This window comes from Rhinopithecus roxellana, chromosome 20 (genome assembly GCF_007565055.1).
Source record: "Rhinopithecus roxellana isolate Shanxi Qingling chromosome 20, ASM756505v1, whole genome shotgun sequence".
Taxonomy (NCBI): Eukaryota; Metazoa; Chordata; class Mammalia; order Primates; family Cercopithecidae; genus Rhinopithecus; species Rhinopithecus roxellana.
The window spans coordinates 79,078,163-79,097,151 of record NC_044568.1 but is presented as its reverse complement, the minus strand read 5'-3'; the positions used below and the strand labels follow the sequence as shown (position 1 = coordinate 79,097,151).

At 56.2% G+C, this 18,989-nt stretch overlaps 2 protein-coding genes across 5 annotated transcripts in view; one reads left to right on the top strand and one right to left on the bottom strand.

The window, feature by feature from the left end:
- The window catches only part of TXNDC11 (thioredoxin domain containing 11), a 65,155-nt gene extending 62,544 nt beyond the window's left edge, over positions 1 to 2,611 (top strand). For all 3 annotated transcript variants that reach the window (XM_030924427.1, XM_030924429.1, XM_030924428.1), the window contains one exon: positions 1,853 to 2,611. In XM_030924427.1, coding sequence (XP_030780287.1) covers positions 1,853 to 2,495 — 643 coding nt within the window. In that variant the 3' untranslated portion in view covers positions 2,496 to 2,611. The remainder of the gene's footprint in view (positions 1 to 1,852) is intronic.
- SNN (stannin) lies at positions 2,534 to 13,204 on the bottom strand. 2 transcript variants are annotated; one of them, XM_030924430.1, is made up of 2 exons: positions 13,078 to 13,204; positions 2,534 to 5,718 (listed from the first exon to the last, which is right to left on the bottom strand). In XM_030924430.1, exon 2 carries the CDS (start codon positions 5,631 to 5,633, stop codon positions 5,367 to 5,369), a length of 267 nt encoding a protein of 88 aa, XP_030780290.1. In that variant the 5' UTR covers positions 5,634 to 5,718; positions 13,078 to 13,204; the 3' UTR covers positions 2,534 to 5,366. The 2 variants fall into 2 exon arrangements, with proteins under 2 accessions (XP_030780290.1, XP_030780291.1); XM_030924431.1 differs by lacking the exon at positions 13,078 to 13,204 and adding an exon at positions 7,357 to 7,447.
- Positions 13,205 to 18,989: the final 5,785 nt, after the last annotated feature.

Sequence of the window (18,989 nt, the reverse complement as noted above, 5' to 3'; positions counted from 1 at the left end):
TTTCAAAATATAGGTGCTCTGACCTGGCCCTGGGCCAGGCGATGAAAGGGAAATGGGTGCCCCTGTCCACCAAGAGACTCTGATGTGTCCCAGGGGAAGAATCACACTTTTTTAGAGGTGTACCCTGCCACTCCCTCAGGGTTAGAGTTGCATAGACATGGGGACCTCTTCCCACCAAACTTTCACATGACTGCTTTCCTGGTGGTAGACTGTTGACATTCTGTGTCCCTGCTACTTTCCCAAAGTGTGGCAGCATTTTAGCATGCCCAGTAGGGACATTCATGGAGAGTGCACCAAGACCTCTCAGTTAGCAGAGAGCATGCTCACAGATGTCACTGTCCTGTATATGCCTGGAGGTAGACATCCTGAGGGACCTTACGTGGCAGCTTTTTCTGGGGAGTAATTCACCTTTACTCTGCCTTATAAGACCAGGCTTGTGCCGCAGAACGTGGGGGGCAGGTCCAGCATCTGGTATTTTTCCATGGGCCCACTTGACAGGGCCACGATATGTTTTCACTTGTTATGGGGTTTATTTTCTATTTTTGAGACAAGGTCTGACTCTGTTGCCCAGGCTGGAGTGCAGTGGTGCAATTACGGCTCACTGCAGCGTTGAACTCCTGGGCTCAAGTGATCCCACCACCTCAGGCTCCCAAGTAGCTGGATCTACAGGCATGCGCCACCTTGCCTGGCTGATTTTTTTATTTTATTGTTTATACAATATATTGTCCAGGCTGGTCTCAAACTCCTGGCCTCAAGTGATCCTCCCGCCTCAGCCTCCCAAAGCACTGGGATTACAGGCACACAACAGCACACCCAGCTTTGTCATTTGAATGGCTGGGATGCCCCACTTGAAGAAAGCTTGTATGTTAAGTAAAACTAAGCTTTAAAGGAGGGGATGGTTAAATGCCTACCCCAAAATTATAAAACAATTTACGGCCAGGTGCAGTGGCCCTGGGCAGCCAGGCTCTGGAGTCCCTGCTGTTGACTTCCATTCTGTTAACACCTGAGGGAGACAAACCCGGCTGCTGCCGACCCACCTCATACCTAAGTGCATAAAGCTGGTAGTTTTGATCGACTGCAGCAAGACTGTACAGGCACAGGTAAATAGATATGTGAGAGAAACATCATCAGACGATTAAATGACAAGTTCTGAAGAGGAATTTTCTAGATCTCTAGATCAGGACCTGGAACAAAGCTGTACGGAAAACCCTTTCCTTATTCTGTGCTCTCAGGGCCGGGCAGCCTGAATTCATAGTCCCTTGGTTGGGCTGTTTGCCAGGTATCAGGTTGCCAGGTATGAGCCAGATGTACCCGGGGAGTGGGGGTACAATCACCCCCAGTTGAGAACCCCTGCCTTAGATAATGTGTAATAAATGCTTGCTGAAGAAACAGACTATCTTTTAAGTTCTTCCTATTTCTCCGGGCACTGTCAGTGGGCACAAGAGGGACATAGGTGGGACAATCCTGCCTCCCCTGGACGCTCTTCCTGACACAGCCGCTGGGCATCTCAGAGCACACAGAGGCCCCATGCCCACACACTCCTGGGGCCCTGCATCACTGGCTTTAGGCCTGGGCCTAGTAGCTCTTGTCTTTCTTGGAAGGTGTGGGTGAAGCTGAGCTCTGGCTTCAGGAACAGATAAGCCATCTTAATTGCAGAACGAGCATATGGGACAGCTTCAGCTTTGTAGAGAATTTCTTGCCCAGGCAACATTTTCCTCACTTTCAGTAAGTAAAATCCATAGAATGTCTTTTCTTGGTGAGAAGTAGATAGCCTGGCCTCAGGTACAGTCTGCTTTTGGACTAATTGTGTTGGTGTGACTCCCATCTTTGCTTCCTTTCCCTTTCTCTCCAGAAAGGACCTAAGTGTGAAATACCCTGAAGACCTCCCCATCACCCTTCCAAACCTGTTGAGGTTCATTTTGCATCACTCAGACCCTGCTTCCAGTCCCCAGAACATGGCTAACTCTCCTACCAAGGAGTGTCTTCAGAGCGAGGCAGTCTTACAGCAGGGGCACATCTCCCACTTGGAGAGAGAGATCCAGAAACTGAGAGCAGAAATAAGCAGTCTCCAGCGAGCACAAGTGCAGGTGGAGTCCCAGCTCTCCAGCGCCCGCAGAGATGAGCACCGGCTGCGGCGGCAGCAGCGGGCCCTGGAGGAGCAGCACAGCCTGCTCCGCGCCCACAGTGAGCAGCTGCAGGCCCTCTACGAGCAGAAGACACGCGAGCTGCAGGAGTTGGCCCGCAAGCTACAGGAGCTGGCAGATGCCTCGGAAAACCTCCTCACCGAGAACACATGGCTCAAGATCCTGGTGGCAACCATGGAGAGGAAACTGGAAGGCAGGGATGGAGCTGAAAGCCTGGCGGCCCGGAGAGAGGTCCGCCCCAAGCAGCCGGAGCCCTCAGGCACCCCCCAGCTCCCTGGCAGTTCCCCTCCACCTGCCAACGTCAGTGCCACACTGGTGTCTGAAAGGAATAACGAGAATAGGACAGACTAACTTTTTAAATGACGTGAAGAAATCAGAGGTGAAAATTGTACATTGGGAATATATTTATGCAAATTTTATTGAAATTTATTGTAAATAAAGATTTTCTCAGTGGTCTAGAAAATCAACTTGAATGTCATTCAGCATTTATTGAAGAGAGATGACATCCCTTCCACTTATTGCACAAACTTGGTAGCTTTGAAACAAAAACAGTAGCACAGTCCGTTTGTAGATTTGTCCAAAAAATTAGTCCATATTTTAGTGGCTCAGTGTCAAGAGTTCCCTCCCTATCCCCCCACTGTTGCTTCTGCAGTGATACGAAGGATGAACGCTTAATTTCTTGATTAGTCAGAAAACTTGAATACAACAGTTGGGCATTCAGAAATAATTTAAAGAGAGGTCATAACCTACTAAGCCATTTGAATGTGGCTCTGGTGTCTATGCTAAAAAAAAAAGCTATTGAAAAATAAGAACAGTGAGAGCTATGATGTGGTTCACTAGTTGTACAGCCATTTTCATTTTTCTTCCCGAAAATCCCCCCAGTGCCTCACTGAGCCCCTGACCTTCACCCAACACAGCTACCACGCTCAAAATGGGCCTGATTCAAACTCCCAGGTACGTCCCTGCCACCAGGGAGTGGGATCAGAAAACCTCCAGAAGTGAAACTGATGAGAAAGTGACATTTAGTCACTTCAAAACTGAAACTTCACTGGCAAGGTCAAAACCACAGGCCAAGTCTGACAGTCGAGCACTGGTCAGTTCCAGGGGTCAGGCTCGGAACCTGAAAATGCAGATCCTAGCTGCTCCTATGTCCCTCGGGTGTGGAGGAAAGAAAAACAGCCTAGGTGTATGTGCTGGCTGCGGTGAGAGTAGAGGTAGAAAGCCTGGAAGTTCTGAAACGTGAGGGGATGGATCATACACCTAGCCTTTTTTCACTCACCAAAGCAAACCTTTTCCCCCATCTTCCAGTCGGCACCATTGGAACTTCTGTTCTCCCTCCTAGACCTCGTTTCAGTGGCCCCCACCACATGTCCTGCCCACCCAGCCTGCGGGGCTTCTGCTGACATCACGCCTGCCCCACCACCACCTCTTCTGAACTTGGCCACACCATGAGTAGCCAGAGGTGTTGCCTCTCCTGCTTCCTACGAGCTCTCAAGAGCCCAACTGAGGTGTTTCATTACGACCTTCTGCTCAGATGGCCCAGCCATCCGTCCCTCTTCCCACCCCAAGCTCCTACTTAAATGTTTAAACCCCCAATTTAGGTGTATGCTGCTTAAACAAAGGCCTCCCTACTTCTCCCGCCCTCGGGGTTCCAGAACATGGATTCATTCAACACGTATTTTGGAAGAGGCTTAGGTGAGGCCAGAGGAGGTGCCTTTAGTCTGAGCAGGAGGCCAGAGCTCTGAGCTCAGGCATTAAGGGCCAGTGCTCTGTGGTTAAGCCCGGGCTGACCTTCCATCTATTACGGGGATGGCCGGCACGAGTCATATTTGAATCATAAATAAAATTAGTATGTGCTTATGGTGGTGGGATTAAAAATCAAAGTGAGCTCACTCACTGAAGTGTACACAAGGGAGGCCTTGAAGACAGGCTGTGGAGATGCTAGCTCACCTGAGAGCCACCTGTGGGACAGACAAGTCCTGAACTTAAAGTTCACCTCTGCCCTGCCCCGGCTCCCTGCCGCAAGCACAGGCTGGCAGGAAGCAGTCTGGTGGCTCTTGTGGGAATGTGCACGCGAGAAATGTTCCCTGGGTCCTAAGTGCCTTCAGAGCTGGGTCAGGGGACTGGAGACCCGCTGAGGAAAGTGAAGTCAGGACCCCATAGGCGGGCAGTCATCAGAGAGGAAAGGAAGCCAAGTGATGTAAAAAGGTAAGAGGAAAAACAGAAAAAAGACAGAACCTCAACAGTCCCCTCCCCTCCAGTGCAGAAAATAGGAAACACCAATACAAAACCTAACAACCTTTTCTCTTTGCTGGGCCAGCTGGGTTTCAGACCAAAAGTAGCCACCACAGGTTCTACGAGGACCACAGCAATTTCAGCGAAGCCTGCACTCGGGGTGGGGGGCTCGGCATGCTGAAGACCAAAGCGGCAAGAAACTGCTCTGCTACAAGGACGCTGGCAGTCTCTGGGACACGTGCCCTGACTCGCCCTTCACTGGCTCCCAGGCAGGTCCGGTAGCTTCCCTGCAGTAACTCCACTCAACAAAACTGCTATTTAACAAGTGAGTCTATCTGGAGAAAGAACAGAGGGGTGTGGGGGGTGTGGTTCTTCTTCCACCCATGACTAACCAAGCAGAGATCACCCAAGCACCCCAACTGGTCAGCCACGAGACCCCAAACTGGCATCTCATTTCCTTGATATACACACAGATGGACACACATGAGACCCTTGCCGAGTGCAGCGTGGGCCTTTACAAGCCTATGACCCTCCGGGGTCTTGACTCAGCTTGTCATTAGTACAGCCAGAATCAAACCAGTCCCGTGTGCGCTAGATGATATTTTTAAAAATCAGCAAAAGGGCTTAAGCACGTGCTTCCAGGGGCCTATTTACAGTTCACAGGTTTGTTAGTTCACGCATTACAGTAGTAGCTCCATCAAAAACAGGCTCAGCTAGACATTCAAGTAACAAAAGCGCTACAGGGCCATGAGCCCCAGCAAGGTCAGGCCTGCCCAGTGCCTGCAATGGGCAGCCTCACCCGGAGGCCGAGGGGAAGCCCAGGACAGCCAGGTCCCCGGGCGTCAGTGCATGCGATGACGAAGCCCGCAGAGGCCATGCCAGCAAGTGTCAGCCCTTCCTCTCAGACAGCAGCGCGTCCGTGTGGTTTTGCCCCTCCCAGCGCCTCTCGGCCAGCTGCAAACAGGACCAGGAGCCTCGCATCCTGGCTCAGCCGTGGACTTCCGGGCCGTTGGGAGTCATCAGCTTGGCCTTTCTCTCCACGCACGGTCCCTTGGCCGAATACTGCACGAGCAGGAAGGGTTCCTTGGTCTCCCCATCCCCCACGATGCTCTCCTCGTCCTCTGACTGGCTGATGCGCTGCAGCCGCAGGTAGCACCAGCAGCCCAGGATCAAGGCCCCCAGGGCTGCGATGGCAATGAGGATGACGATGACTGTGACCACGCCCGTGGTGGGGCTGTGGTCCATAATAGACATGGTCAGTGCTGGGGGCTTCCTCGGATGGAAGCGCTTTGGGGGTGGCCACTCAGTGAGGCTGGAACTCAGGCTGGACACGGGAGTCCTGAAAGACAAAGCAGGTTGACGAGCTGCGGTTGGCACTAACACGTGGTCTATTTTTAATTGTTCTCAGACCTGCCCGTCCCACTCTCACCCTGCCAAAAAGCATGTTGGCCGGCGTTCGAAGGTGTCTGCTTGCCCGTCCTCACCCAGCTCCTGCTCATGACCTTTGAAACCTCAAGAGTGCTGCTGTACCAGGCAGGCGAGTCACCCTCGCTGGCTGCAGAACACTGTGACAGTGACAGCTGCAGCAAAGAATGCCAGAGGGCCAGGCACGGTTCAGGTTCTTCTGCTGAAGGTACGCCTTTGGGAAGCCCAGCCCCCCACTCAGTGTTCATGACCACTCAGGGACTGAGGGGAGCCAGGGCCTCCTAATGGCCAAAGATGGGGGTTTGAAAGCAGAGAAATGGCCAGGTGCAGTGGCTCATGCCTGTAATTCCAGCACTTTAGGAGGCTCAGGCGGGCAGATCACTTGAGCCCAGGAGTTTGAGACCAGCCTGGCCAACATAGTGAAACCGCGTATCTATTAAAATACAAAAATTAGCTGGGCATGGTGGCACATGCCTGTAATCCCAGTTACTTGGGAGGCTGAGGCATGAGAATTGCTTGAAGCTGGGAGGCAGAGGTTGCAGTGAGCCGAGATCGTGCCACTACACTCTAGCCCTCCAGCCTGGGCGACAAGAGCAAGAGTCTCTCCAAAAAAAGACAAAAAAGAAATGACATCAGTCCCTCTCCCAAAAACAGGCATCATATACGGAACAGGCAGGTCCTTTGGGGACACCTGTGAGAGGGTATAGTGGACAACAGCCTTTGTCACCAGACACTGCAGCTGGCCTGGGAAGACCCCTGGAACGCGGCACACTATCTGAGAAAGAAGCTGGGCAGCAGAGTCCCTTGTGTGGTTTGGACGGAGGCCAACCAAGCAAGCAACAGGGTAGAGTGTCCTGGGAGATGAAGACAGGCACTTGGGAGAGTTTTGGGGAGGCAGGGAGGGTGGGACAGAGGCTCCCTCCCTGATGGCGCTTAGCATCTAGTGCAGGAGCCAGACTGCAACTGGTTAGTACCCCAAATACCTGTCACTCGCAATGCAGGGTGCCATTGTCAGGAACACAGTGACTAGATGGCCAAGATGCTAACCTGGGTGGGCAGGTGAGAGGCAGGGAGGTGGTGCTGATGGGGAAGAGTGTTCCTGGCAGGGAGCAGAGTGAGGGCTAAGGCTCTGAAGGCGGAGAGGGTCCCCCCGCAAGTGCCAGGAGTCGGGGCACCAGCTGATTTGGGTGGGGGCGGGGACGAGGCCCCTCCCAGGCCAGGCCAAGCCTGTGCTCCGCATATTGAAGGAATGATGCCAGAAGTTGGAGGGCTGGGACCACCATCTCCACCTGGCCAAGCCACGGAGTTCACCCGTGGGTGGTCCTGCTGAGTGGCTGAGGACAGTGTGGCTGTGGAATGCACATAAGGTCTAAGAGTCCCCGGCTCCAGGCGCCCTGTCAGCCCTCTAGGTGACACCCAAGGCACAGCCAGTGAGACTGCTGAGGCCAGAGCTTTGCCTCTGCTGCCCCGCAGTGCTGATACTGGCAGGTTCTCTGGCTCGCAATTTCTTCCCTCTCCTGCCTCACTCGGCACAAACAGAGCAAACACTCACTGCGCCCAGGGTCAGTGAGGATGAGGACAGGCCGGGGACGCCTTCAGCACAGGACTGGGCGTGCGGTCGTCAATGACACGTCTGGCTTCTTTTTGTTCCCTTTGGATAAGATTGACATCAGCACAGGCAGACGGCACTGGAAGATTTTCCCTCCAAACAGGGTCAAACCTGCTGCGTCCTTGAGGAACAGCAGCCTTCAGAAGAAATGATTCTTACCCAACCAGGAGTTTCCCCAGAAGCCAGGTTTGCCTGAAGGTCAAAGGCAGCTAAGTCAATGCCCCCAGCGTCTGTCCAGCGACCAGGCCCCGGGAAACGGGCAGCTTCTGCAGAGGCCCTAGGCAGAGGAGGCGCCCTCCCTCCATCCCACTGCCTTCCCCCTGACTCCAGGAGCCAGGCTGCTACAGGCACTAAGGATCTCCCTGTCTACCCTCAGGGGCCACTGCAGCCAGGACACCTTCCAAGTCCTCACAATGACCTGCAGGACCGAACACTACACATCCCCAGTATGCCCTGCTCGCCAGCCATGCTGACCCCCCACGGACCCTCCCACCAGGCCCTGGCCCAGGCAGTTGCCCCTGCCCAGAATGTTCTGGCGGCTTATCCTTGTTCAGTGGTTCTCAAGTGTGGGCCACTCTGCCCCCACCCTGGAGACATCTGGCCATGTCTGGAGCCAATTCTGGTTGTCACAACTGGGGGCAGGTGGCAATCCTGGCATCTAGGAGGGAGACCATGGATGCTGCTGGCACCTACCGTGCACAGGGCAGCCCCCACCACACAGATGGCCTGGCTGGAGAAAGAAACCCTGACCCGGTTAACATCAGCTCTGGCAGGGAAGCCTTCCCAACCCGGAAGTCCGGGTCAGGCTCCTTCCCTCCGGAGCGGTGGCCTTGGCGTGTAGCCCTGGCTTCTGGAGCATGGCCACCTGATTAGCGCCCACCTCCCCCTCTAGCAGGCCATGAGCTCCCCGGTGGCCCTGCTCTGTCTCCTGCATGCACAGACCACCCTGGCCTCTCCCCTGCCACCGTTCTGTCCCACAACCCCACTTAGCTGTTCTCTCACGCCTCCAGACTGGACAGGGGACCCCTCTGACCCCACAGACAGCCTGTCCACCATGGCTGGGTGAGCCTGTCTACACTTGTCCCAACCAACCTCTGTGTTCTCTCCCTGCAGGGAGAACATCAACCTGCCCTGTGCCTCCCACCTCCCGCTTCCCTCTCCCCTGCACCTCTGGTCCACAGGGCCTGCTGGGGCGCCTGCCCTCCCCTGGGGCTTCTGGACAGGAAGGCAAGTCAGTATCAATTCGGAAGGGGAAGTGTGTGTGTTTGGGGGTGGGGGTGGTTCAGGGACAGGAAGTAGAAAATCAAACAATGGCACCATGACCTAGGGTAGGCAGGGCAAAGCCAGGTGGGCAGGCCAGGAGGCACGTGAGTTCAGTGGCCACAGGACTAGTGAGGAAACTAAGGCACAGGCAGCCCCAGCTGAAAGGGATTCTCTAAGAGGAGTGGTGACCTCAAAGCCCTGTCTGCCGCCCTGACCCCAGGCCAGGAGGCATGGACAGGGCCAGATGTGGGGCTCTGCCCCCACTGTGAGCACAGAGCCTAGTGACCAAGCCACAGTCACACCTGGCCTGTGGTCTGGCCCTCCCAAGTGCGTATCTGTTCCTTCATTCACTCAGCAAATGTTTCCTGAGAAACTATCTTTGCAAAAATGAGAAGGCGTTATCCCCACTCAGAACCCTCCCCAGCACAAGAGAATCTAAGCTCCCTGCCTCCCCAGGCGTCCCCACACCCTCCGCTGTGAGCCCACGCTCCCAGCTCTGCCCTGACTGCCCCATGGCTGGCACCTTCCTATTCGGGACTTTCTCAGAAGGCGCCTCTTGCAGGCTGCCCTCCCATACCACTGGCCCCAGACGCCCCTCCTCCCACGCCCCACCACTACAGCCTTGCCCTACTTCATTTGCTCTCCTTGCTATCTGCCCTTCTCTAGGCTCAGGGCTGTCACCTGGCTGCTGTCTCACTCCCTGCACTGGACTCCAAGGCTGTCCAAGGAGGGCACCGTCTGTCCTGCCCACAGCTGTACCCCTGCCCTGCATGGGTATATGGTAGGTGCTCAGTAAATGTCTGTTGCGTGTTCCCACCCTGCAGATACAGTGATGAGTTAGAGGAGACCCTGTTCTCACAGGGATCATAGGTGGGGGGTCCCTGACACCCTGGCACTCCCAGGACCCTGAGCACAGGTCCCCATGTTCTGTCCCAACAGACTCAGAAAAGCCGCAGATTGAGTGGGAGAAGGCCGCAGGCCAACTGTGGGGGTAGAGCGGTGAGTGCCAGTGGATTCGGGCAGGCCTGAGTCCATGGAGGGGCAGCTGGCTTCATGCTTGCTGGCAGGCAGGGAGGGAAGAGGGTGGCCAAGAAGCAGAGCCCAGGGAAACTCAAAGCGCGGAGGGCAGCAGGTCTCCACAAGCCCCTGTGCCTGGCTGGACCCCACCTGTCTGCTCTTCCCTTCTAGCCCCTCTGAGCAAAGCTGTGTCTTGCAAGCTGGGTAACCCCTCGCCCTGATCCAGTAAACCCCACAGGATGCAGGGGACAGGGACGGGCCACAGTTTGGGTTGGGGGGATGCCCAGGCTGGCACATGGGAATCCTGGCCCATCCAGCAACCATCATTCCCACCAGCATCTGATCCAGCAAGGCTGCGGCCGCCTCTAATCACCCTAGCATCTCCATCTGGCAGGTGAGGAAACTGAGGTGCACGCAGGGAGGTGAAGCAAAAAGCCAGAAGGCAGGATGGGAGCCCAGAGGGGAGCCCGGCAGAGCCAAGGGGGTGTCTTCCAAGTGCAGAGGGGCCAGGGGCTAGGGGCCAGAGCACAGCCTGGGCCTTCGATCTCTGGGCAGGCTGGAGTGTCCCCTCTGCTTGGCATTTGAAGCCCAAGGCCATCTGGATCCCCCAAACACACACCCTCCTGCTCCATGTGCCTTCAGTCCTGCTATCCTCTGCCAAGGGGGTCCTGACTCTCAGATCCTACCCACCCACCATAAAAGCAAGCTCCAAGGCCCAGGCTCTCCAGAACCCCCTGCCCCTCAAACAACCCCAACGGGGTTCAACTGCAGCACAGGACACGCTCTGTCTTCCGACAGAGCCCACACGCGTCCCATGGAATAACAACAGCAAGACAAGCCTGAGCCATGCCATGTGAGTGGGGGCCCGCACTGCCCTCAGCCACTCCCCACAGCTCCCCAAGCTTGCAGGTGTTACTGACACTGTCCTACCTGGTTTGCCAAGGCCCACAGAGATCAGTAACTGGGACCCAAGGAGCATGGGGGCAGAGCCAGGGGTGAACCCCACTCCGTCAGAGCCATTCAAATGGACAGTCCCTGCCCCAGCTACCAGTGAGGGGAGGGGTATCCTCCTGTCCTGCTCTCCCTCCTAGGGCCCCGGCTTGTCTGAGCCTGATCCCACTCCAGAGGCCACTCCACTTGCTCTAGGCCCGGGGGGACCACAGCCTGCGGCAGAGCAGGCTGAAGTCCCCTCCATCCTCCCAGCCCAGCACTCACTTTTGTGGGGTGCTTCCTCCCAGCCAAGCAAGCTGCTCCTCTTGGCCTCAGTTTCTCAATGTGCAAAGTGGGTATGAGTCCCTGATCTCATCTACCAGATCATGGGGAGGATAAGAAGTGGTAAGAAAAGTGAAAACAAAAGGGCCATGAAGTCACCTAGGTTTGCATGTCACCAGCCACACCTTCCTGTGTGCTACAGGAGGGACAAAGGGAGAACACTGAGTCCGAGGGACCCCCAAGCCCACCGCCAGGACCAGGAGGGCACAGAGCCTGGCCCAGGCCCAGTGCCACAAACACCCCTTCCCCAGGGACACGCTGCCTCCTCCTAACTCAACTGGGCACATCACGAGCATTACCGGGCTCACCACCAGCAAAACACCCCCGCCTGGCAGCCGCCACCTCCTGAGGCTCCTCGAGAGATGCCAGGAGGGCTGCCCTGCTTACAGGGGGTCAGCCATCCCCCCGGAGCTTTCAACACTGCCCCCATAAACCCACCTGCCAAGGGTGCCAACATACTCTTCAGCGAACCCCAGTTCACAAACCAGAAACATTTCCTGCCCCAGGTTCTGACTGGGAAAACAGGGTTGTAGGGAGAAGAGGGCACTGCTGGACACAGCCAGGACAAGGTGGGATGTCTGCTCTGCCCTGGGCCCTGGGCAGCCAGTGGGACACAAGGACGCATCACACAAGGCCCTGGCCCCCCCGAAGCCAGGACCGAGAACAGTCGGATGCCAATGGGACTGACACTGATGGGGCTGTGTCCAGCTCTCTGGCCAGTGTCATCTCATCCTCCACCCCGACTCATGACACCCCCATCCTCAGAAGAGGAAACTCGCTCCAGAACCCCCTAGGTTCCCCAGTGGCAAAAGAGGAAGCGGGAGCCGGCAGAGCTCTGATCCGGGACTGCCCCAAGGTCAGTCGGGGTCTTCCTTGGCCCAGGCCAGAGGCTCATGCCCCCACCCTGTGAATCACCCGCTGGTCATTTTCACAGGCTGGCCCAGGGTTGGCCTGTTTGGCCAAACAACTTTGCTGGTAGATGCCGGAGAAAGTTGGTGGCAAGTATATGTGCCAGACACTGAGATAAACAGCTCACACAGACGTCTCCTTTCTGCCTCAAGACAACCGGGCAGTTGAGCTATTACTGTTCCCTCTTGGCAGATACAGAAATCGGTGGCTCAGAGTTGTTCAGTCCATTGTCCAAGGTCACACAGCTCAAAAGTAGACGCGCAGGGATTCAAACCCAGGCAACCTGCATCCCAAATCCCGCATTTCGACCCTGACTCTAAAATGCCACATTCTCCCCACCTCCTCTCCCGCATGCCTGAGGGGCCGGGGACAGGTGACCCCCAATGTGGCCCTCGCTGGGGCGGGCTGGGCGACCTGGGCTGGGTGCTGGGGACTTAGGGGTGACAGCGCCCCGGCGGCTCCCAAGTGCTGAGCGCGGGCGGCTAGGCAGGCGCGGTGCCAGGCGCGCTCCACGCACCCTCCCGTTCAGCCCAGCCCGGCGCCGCCGGCGTCTCCCCCACTCTACAGAGGAGCAAAGCGAGGCTCCAGGGAGGAGGGGGCTCGGCCCAGGGGGCGACAGCTGGACGGGGGACGGCAGCTGAGGAGGTAGCTCGAGTCGGTCCGACGGGGGCGGGGTGTGGGACGGGGACCACGGGACCCAGGCATGCCCACGCCGCGCAGCCAGTGCCCATGGAACTGGGAGCCCAACGCTGCGGCCCGGCCTCAGTTTCCCTACCCGCGAGACGGGCGCCGGACGTCACCTGGACCCCTATTCCCCGGAGCCCTTCCCGGAGCTCCCAGAATTTTGAAGAACCCCGAAGTGCCGGGGGAAGGCGGGCGGGCGCGTAGCTGCGGACGGGCGGGGGCTGCACGGGCGGGGGCAAGCGGACCGCGATCCCCGCAAAGCGGCCTCCGCCCCCCGCCGCCTCCTTTGTCCGGATCTCGCCGCAGCGCCGCTGACAAAGAACCCCGGCCCGCGGGCGCGGCCCTTGGAACGGACCCTCCCCCGAGCCGCGCCTGCCGGGCCGCCCCTCCCCCGCCCGCAGACCCCGGCCCGGCCCCGCCGCCGCGCGCGCCCCTCCCCGTCCTAGCCGCCCCCTTCCCGCTCCCGGGCCCCCGCGCCCCCGCCCGGCCCGAGCGCGCGGCCTGCCCCGCCCGGCTTACCATGGCGCGGCCGCGGCCCGGCCCGATCGCCCTGCAGCAGCCCCGCGGGCCCGGCTCCGCCCGCCCGGTCCAGCAGCAGCGCACTCCGGACGCAGGAGCCCCGCGCTGCGGCGGGCGGGGCCCGGCACCTCCCCGGCTGGGGCGGAGCCTCCCAGAGAGGCCAATGGGAGTCCGCGCTGGGACGGCGGGGCGGGGCGGGCCGGGGCGGAGTCACGTGCGCTCTGGGTCGACGGACGGTGCGGGGGGGCTGAGCGCGGCGGGCGGGGCGGGGCGGGGGGCGGGACGGGGGCGGGGGGCGGGCTCGGCCCTGGAGAGCGCGGATTGGGCGCCCGTGGGTACGGGGCCCCTCTACAGGAGCACTTCCTCCGCCAGCCTCATCCTGACCCCCGCAGGCTGCCCTGGTCCCGCCCGCTTACAGCAGAGGAAACTGAGGCACGCCGCACCGAAGAATGCTGCATACTCCCCGGGAGCTGAGAGTGGTGGGGAATCCGGGGCAGGGGAGAGGCTAGACCGCTGAGGTGAATGACCTTGCTTCCAGAAAAAGCTGGGAATTCATTTGTTCGCGAATTCATTTATGTATCTATCATTCATCCGCCCAGTCAGTCGATGGCGGAACACTGACCACGTGCCTGCCACGCCGGTCGTCGTGGGAGCAGCCACGAGCTAGACAAGGTCCAGGCCCTGACGAAGCTCTCATTCCTCTGCGGAGTGGGGCTGTGAGGCATTTGCACCCCTCGGCCATCTATAATCATGGTTATTTTTAGCATGATAACCCGGTGGTTTGGCCCCCACCAAATCCCTGCCCTGTATAAACAGCCCAACACATTTTATTAAGATGACTCCGGAAGAAAGAATCCTCCCATTTTACAGATGAGGAACCCGAGGCTCCAAAGAGCTGAAGTCCCACAGCCTGCTCCTGACGAAGAGGGGGTTTGAAGCCAGGCCTGTCTGCCTGGGAAGACAGGGGCGCCAGTTACTGGAGTAATCTCCACTCATCCACCCCAAAAAGGCCATCAGCGAGAGGACACCCCCGCCCCGGGACCCACAGAAGGTGTGAGGGTGGGTCCTTCTAGGCCTCTGTGTCCCAGGGTTCTTGAGAAGACAGGAGGGGGTAAGGTCGAGGTGGGACCGCCTTCTGGGAGCGTGGGCGTTATTTGCTGGAAACGTCTTTCCCATTCTCAAGCAGAAGCCTCTGGAAGAGCATGGAGGGTTGGGCTCACGAGGCCAAGGTAGCCAGGCCCTCACTCCCTCCACTCAGCCTCGCTGGGTTTTCTTTCCTGCACCCGGTGCACCACGGCTTTTCCACCGCCAGGCCTTGGCCTACGTGGTTCCCTGCAGCTGGAACTCTTCTACTTCATCTTCCCGATCTCAGCTTAAATGCCCCTTCCTCAGGAGGGCCCTCCCTGATTGCCTAGCCAAGAGTAGCTCCCTTGGGGTTTTTCGTTTTGTTTTTGAGACGGGGTCTTGGTCTGTCACTCAGGCTGGAGTGCAGTGGTGCAATCACAGCTCACTACAGCCTCCATCCAACTCCTTCCTGGGCTCAAGCCATCCTCCCACTCAGCCTATATCTATGAATGTGGGCAGATTTGACAAAGCAATTTTTTTCCTTTTTAGAGACAAGGTCTTGGTCTTGCTCTGTCACTCAGATTGGAGTACAGTGGTGCAATCATAGCTAATTGTAACCTTGAACTCCTGGGTTCAAGCAATCCTCCTACCTCAGCCTCCCAGGTAGCTGAGAATACAGGCGCATGCCACCATGCCAGGCTAGTTTTTTAATTATTTGTAGAGATGGGCTCTCTCTTTGTTGCCTAAGCTGGTCTCAAACTCCTGGGTGATCCTCCTGCCCCGGCCTCTCAAAATGCTGGGATTATAGGCATGAGCCACCATGCCCAGCCTGCCCATTGTGAAATTGTATATTTTTGACAATGTGTGATGAACTTTTGGTCTTCTCTCCCAGTACTATGTATATTGCACTCACTGCTGTGTCTACAGAACAGTGCCTGACACACAGTGTGTGCTGAATACATGGATGCTGAATGAATGAATGATCAGACTGCAGAACTCCAGGGCTGGTCCAGCGGCAGCCTAGCCAGGAAGCCAGGCCCAGGAGGTGAGCTGGGAGTTGTGCAGGAAGGTAGGACAGAAAGGCAGAGGAGAGCCCAGCTTCAGCCAGCTGCCCCACAGTCCAGAGGCAGGCGTCTCAGGACAACTCCGCACCCATGTCTGCCCAGCTCCTGCCCCATCAGCTACACCTGGGAGCCCAGAGTGGAAGGAAATAGGTTCTTCCTACAAAGCCAGTTCCAGCAGCTTCTGTGGTCCCTGCCTCAAGTTGGCAGAGACCTCATTAGTGGTGAGGACCTGGGAGGTGACCCAGGGCCACGACTGGCAACACGATGACAGAGGAGGCAGGGACACTTAGAGGGGAAAGATTCTGGGGGGAAAATGGTGAGGGAGATTCAGCATGGCATAGAAGCTGAGAGTCACATTGCCAGATTCCAGCCTTTCCTGCTGGGTGGTTTTGGAAAAACAGCCGAACATTTCTGTGCCTCAGTTTTTTCATCTGAAAAATGGAGATGAGGCCGGGTGCGGTGGCTCGCACTTGTAATCTCAGCACTTTGGGGGATGCCAAGGCAGGGGGATGGTTTGAGCCCAGGAGTTTGAGAACAGCCTTGGAAATGTAGTGAGACCCTAATCTCTAAAAAAGAAAAGTTAGCTGGCCGTGGCATTGCGTGCCTGTAGTCCCAGGTACAGGGCTGAAGTAGGAGGATTGCTTGAGCCTGGGAGGTTGAGGCTGCAGTAAGCTGTGATCACACCATTGCACTCCAGCTTGGGTGACAGAGTGAGCTGAGCCCGGTCTCAAAATAAAATAAATAAAATAAAATAAAATAAAATAAAATAAAATAAAATAAAATATCCAGCTTCTGACCCAGTAGATCTGAGCCCGAAATCCTGCATTTTTCAAAAGTTCCCAAGTGGTGGTGATGATTCGGGAATGCACTTTGAGCAGCAATGGGGAAGTCACTTGCTGAAAGTCACAAGGTAGTGGGCTCCAAGCCTGCACTGGAGCCCATGAGATAGGCTACAGGATTCTACACTTAACCACGATGCTAACTGCTTGCTGCAGTCCCACCTTTCTCTCCCCGACAAAGAGGAGGCAGGAAGTATCGTGCCCTTCACCCAAGCCCATTTCCTCTACCTCCCTCTGTGGTGACATCTGGCCTCACATCCCAGGGGTTTCGTCCTTATAGAATGGGATGGAGATTCTCAGATGCTCATTAGCCAGGAAGATGATTAAGGAGTTGGGATGAGCTCACCCCAGCTCCCTGGGCTTGCTGGGGTCCAACTGGTGTGCCCTGTGCCAGCCTGGCCCTCTCCCCACTCCGCCATCCGCTATAAGGGCTGGGACAAGGAAGGATGTTGCTCCGGGGTGGAGAGGCCTCAGCCTCAAGGGAGACTCTACAGCTGGGACTCCCTGCTCGGGTGGGCGGGCCTCTGCTCCTGGGGCATCGCTATAGGGTATCCAGGCCTGAGAACAAAATGAAAACTGCGTGGCCAGAGCGGATTTTTCATCAACGGTGAGATGTGAACCACTGGTGAGGTCTGCAGGGTGAGGTTAGGTGGAAGGCAGAGAGGGCATCACCCAGCTCGGAAACCCATAGCAGCTCCCATTCTAGGGGCAAGGCCTCCCTTGCTGCTAGTGTGGCCTGAGCATCTCTGTAAGGCTGGCTCAGCCCCCTTACGTCCTCGAGAGAGCGCAGACCTCAGACTCAGAATCCCGGGCAGTTGACACTCTGCAGCTAGAATTGAACAATGTGTGGGTTTCTGTGTGTGTATGTTTCAGTTACCTTCTGTGTATGATGTGGGTATTGTGTTTCTGTATATGGTAATGACATACCCATTGCTTTTTATTTCTTATTTTCTTTGTTTTTGAGGCAGGGTCTTGATTTTTTTCACTCAGGCTGGAGTCCAGTGGCACAATCACTGCTTACTGCAGCCTTGACCTCCCCGTATCCTCCCACTTCAGCCTCCTGAGTAGCTAGGACCACAGGTGTGTGTGACCCCACTCAGCATTTTGTTTTGTTTTGTTTTTGTTTGAGACAGGATCTCACTCTGTCATCCAGACTGGAGTGCAGTGGCGTGATCTTGGCTCACTGCATCCTCTGCCATCCAGGCTAAAGCAATCCTACCGTCTCAGCCTCCTGAGTAGTTGGGACTACAGATGTGCCTCCACACTGGGCTAATTTTATTATTATTATTTTCTTTTTCTTTCTTTCTTTTTTTTTTTTTTTTTGAGATAGAGTCTTGCTCTTGTCGCCCAGGCTGGAGTGCAATGGTGCAATCTTGGCTCACTGCAACCTCTGCCTCCCAGGTTCAAGCAATTCTCCTGCCTCAGCCTCCCAAGTAGCTGGGATTACAGATGCCCGCCACCACCGCTGGCTAATTTTTTTGGTATTTTTACCCAGCCTATTATTTTTTTCTGCAGAGATGGAGTCTCTCTATGTTACCCAGGCTGGTTTCGAACTCCTGGGCTCAGCGATCTGCCCGCCTCAGCCTCCCAAAGTGCTGGGATTACAGGCATAAGCTACGGCGTCTAGCCCTCATTGCTGTTTATTTTTGAGACAGAGTCTCACTTTGTTGCCCAGGCTGGAATGCAGTGGCGCGATCTCGGCTCACTACAACCTCCGCCTCCTGGGTTCAATTGATTCTCCTGCCTAAGCCTTTTAAGTAGCAGAGAATAGAGGTGCCTGCCACCACGTCCAGATACTTTTTGTAATTTTAGTAGAGACGGGGTTTCAACATGTTGGCCAGGCTGGTCTCGAACTCCTGACCCCAGGTGATCTGCCTGCCTCGGCCTCCCAACGTGCTGAGATTACAGGTGTGAACCACTGCACCCTGCCCCCACTGCTTTTTAAATCAATCTGTTTGGGAAAGAACACATAAGTTAAAGCAAAGTATGAAGGCAGTAACTGAAGAGATGGTGTGAGAGATGGAAAAACGGGGACAGTGGCAGGTGAGTGACTGAAGTGAGATGAACCAGCTGAGTGATCACAGCCCGGGCACCTCAGGGTCCTCTTCCTGGTGGGCACAGCAGAGCCTCAGTCAGGAGATGGGGCCATCCCACAGGTGTCTGCATCCCCTGGAAAAGTCCATCTGGGTTGTCGTGTCTGAGCGGGGCTTAGGCTGGTTCTGGCCTTCATCTCTGGGGTCTTTGGGGTCCATGTGATAAGGAGAGGACCGAGGGAGGGGGAACAGCATGCCCCGCCCAGGGTGCTCCCTGCCCCCAGCCTGCCCTGTGATTCCTTCTGCCGTACCCTCCCCCAAACTCACTGAACAGTGGTGTCTGCTTATCGTCTACCTACTGGATCATTCATTTATTCACTCACTCAGTTATTCATCCTTTCTGTCAATCTTTTTTTTTTTTCTTTTTTTTGAGACAGGGTCTCACTCTGTCTCCCAGACTGGAGTGCAGTGGTGAGATCTTGGCTTATTGCAACCTCCACCTCCTGGCTCAAGCGATCTTCCTGCCTCTGCCTCCCGAGTAACTAGGACCACAGGTGCGTGCCACCACGCCTACGTAACTTTTGTATGTTTTTTGTAGAGACAGGGTTTTGCTATGTTGCCCACGCTGGTCTTGACCTTCTAGGCTCAAGCAGTCCTCCCACCTCGGCCTCCCAAAGTGTGGGAATTACAGATGTGAGCCACCGCACCCAGCCTTTTCTGTCAGTTTTAACTGAGCAACTACTATGTTCTAAGCACTGTGCTAGGTGCTGGGGAGATAGCCATGAGCCAGGCAGGCAAAACCCAGCCCTTGTGGGGTTTACATTCTCCCGAGGGAAGACACATGATAAATGCAGAAACAGGTGTAGATGTTATGGAGAAAAGGAAAGAGTAAGGTAAGAGGTGAGGGGCCC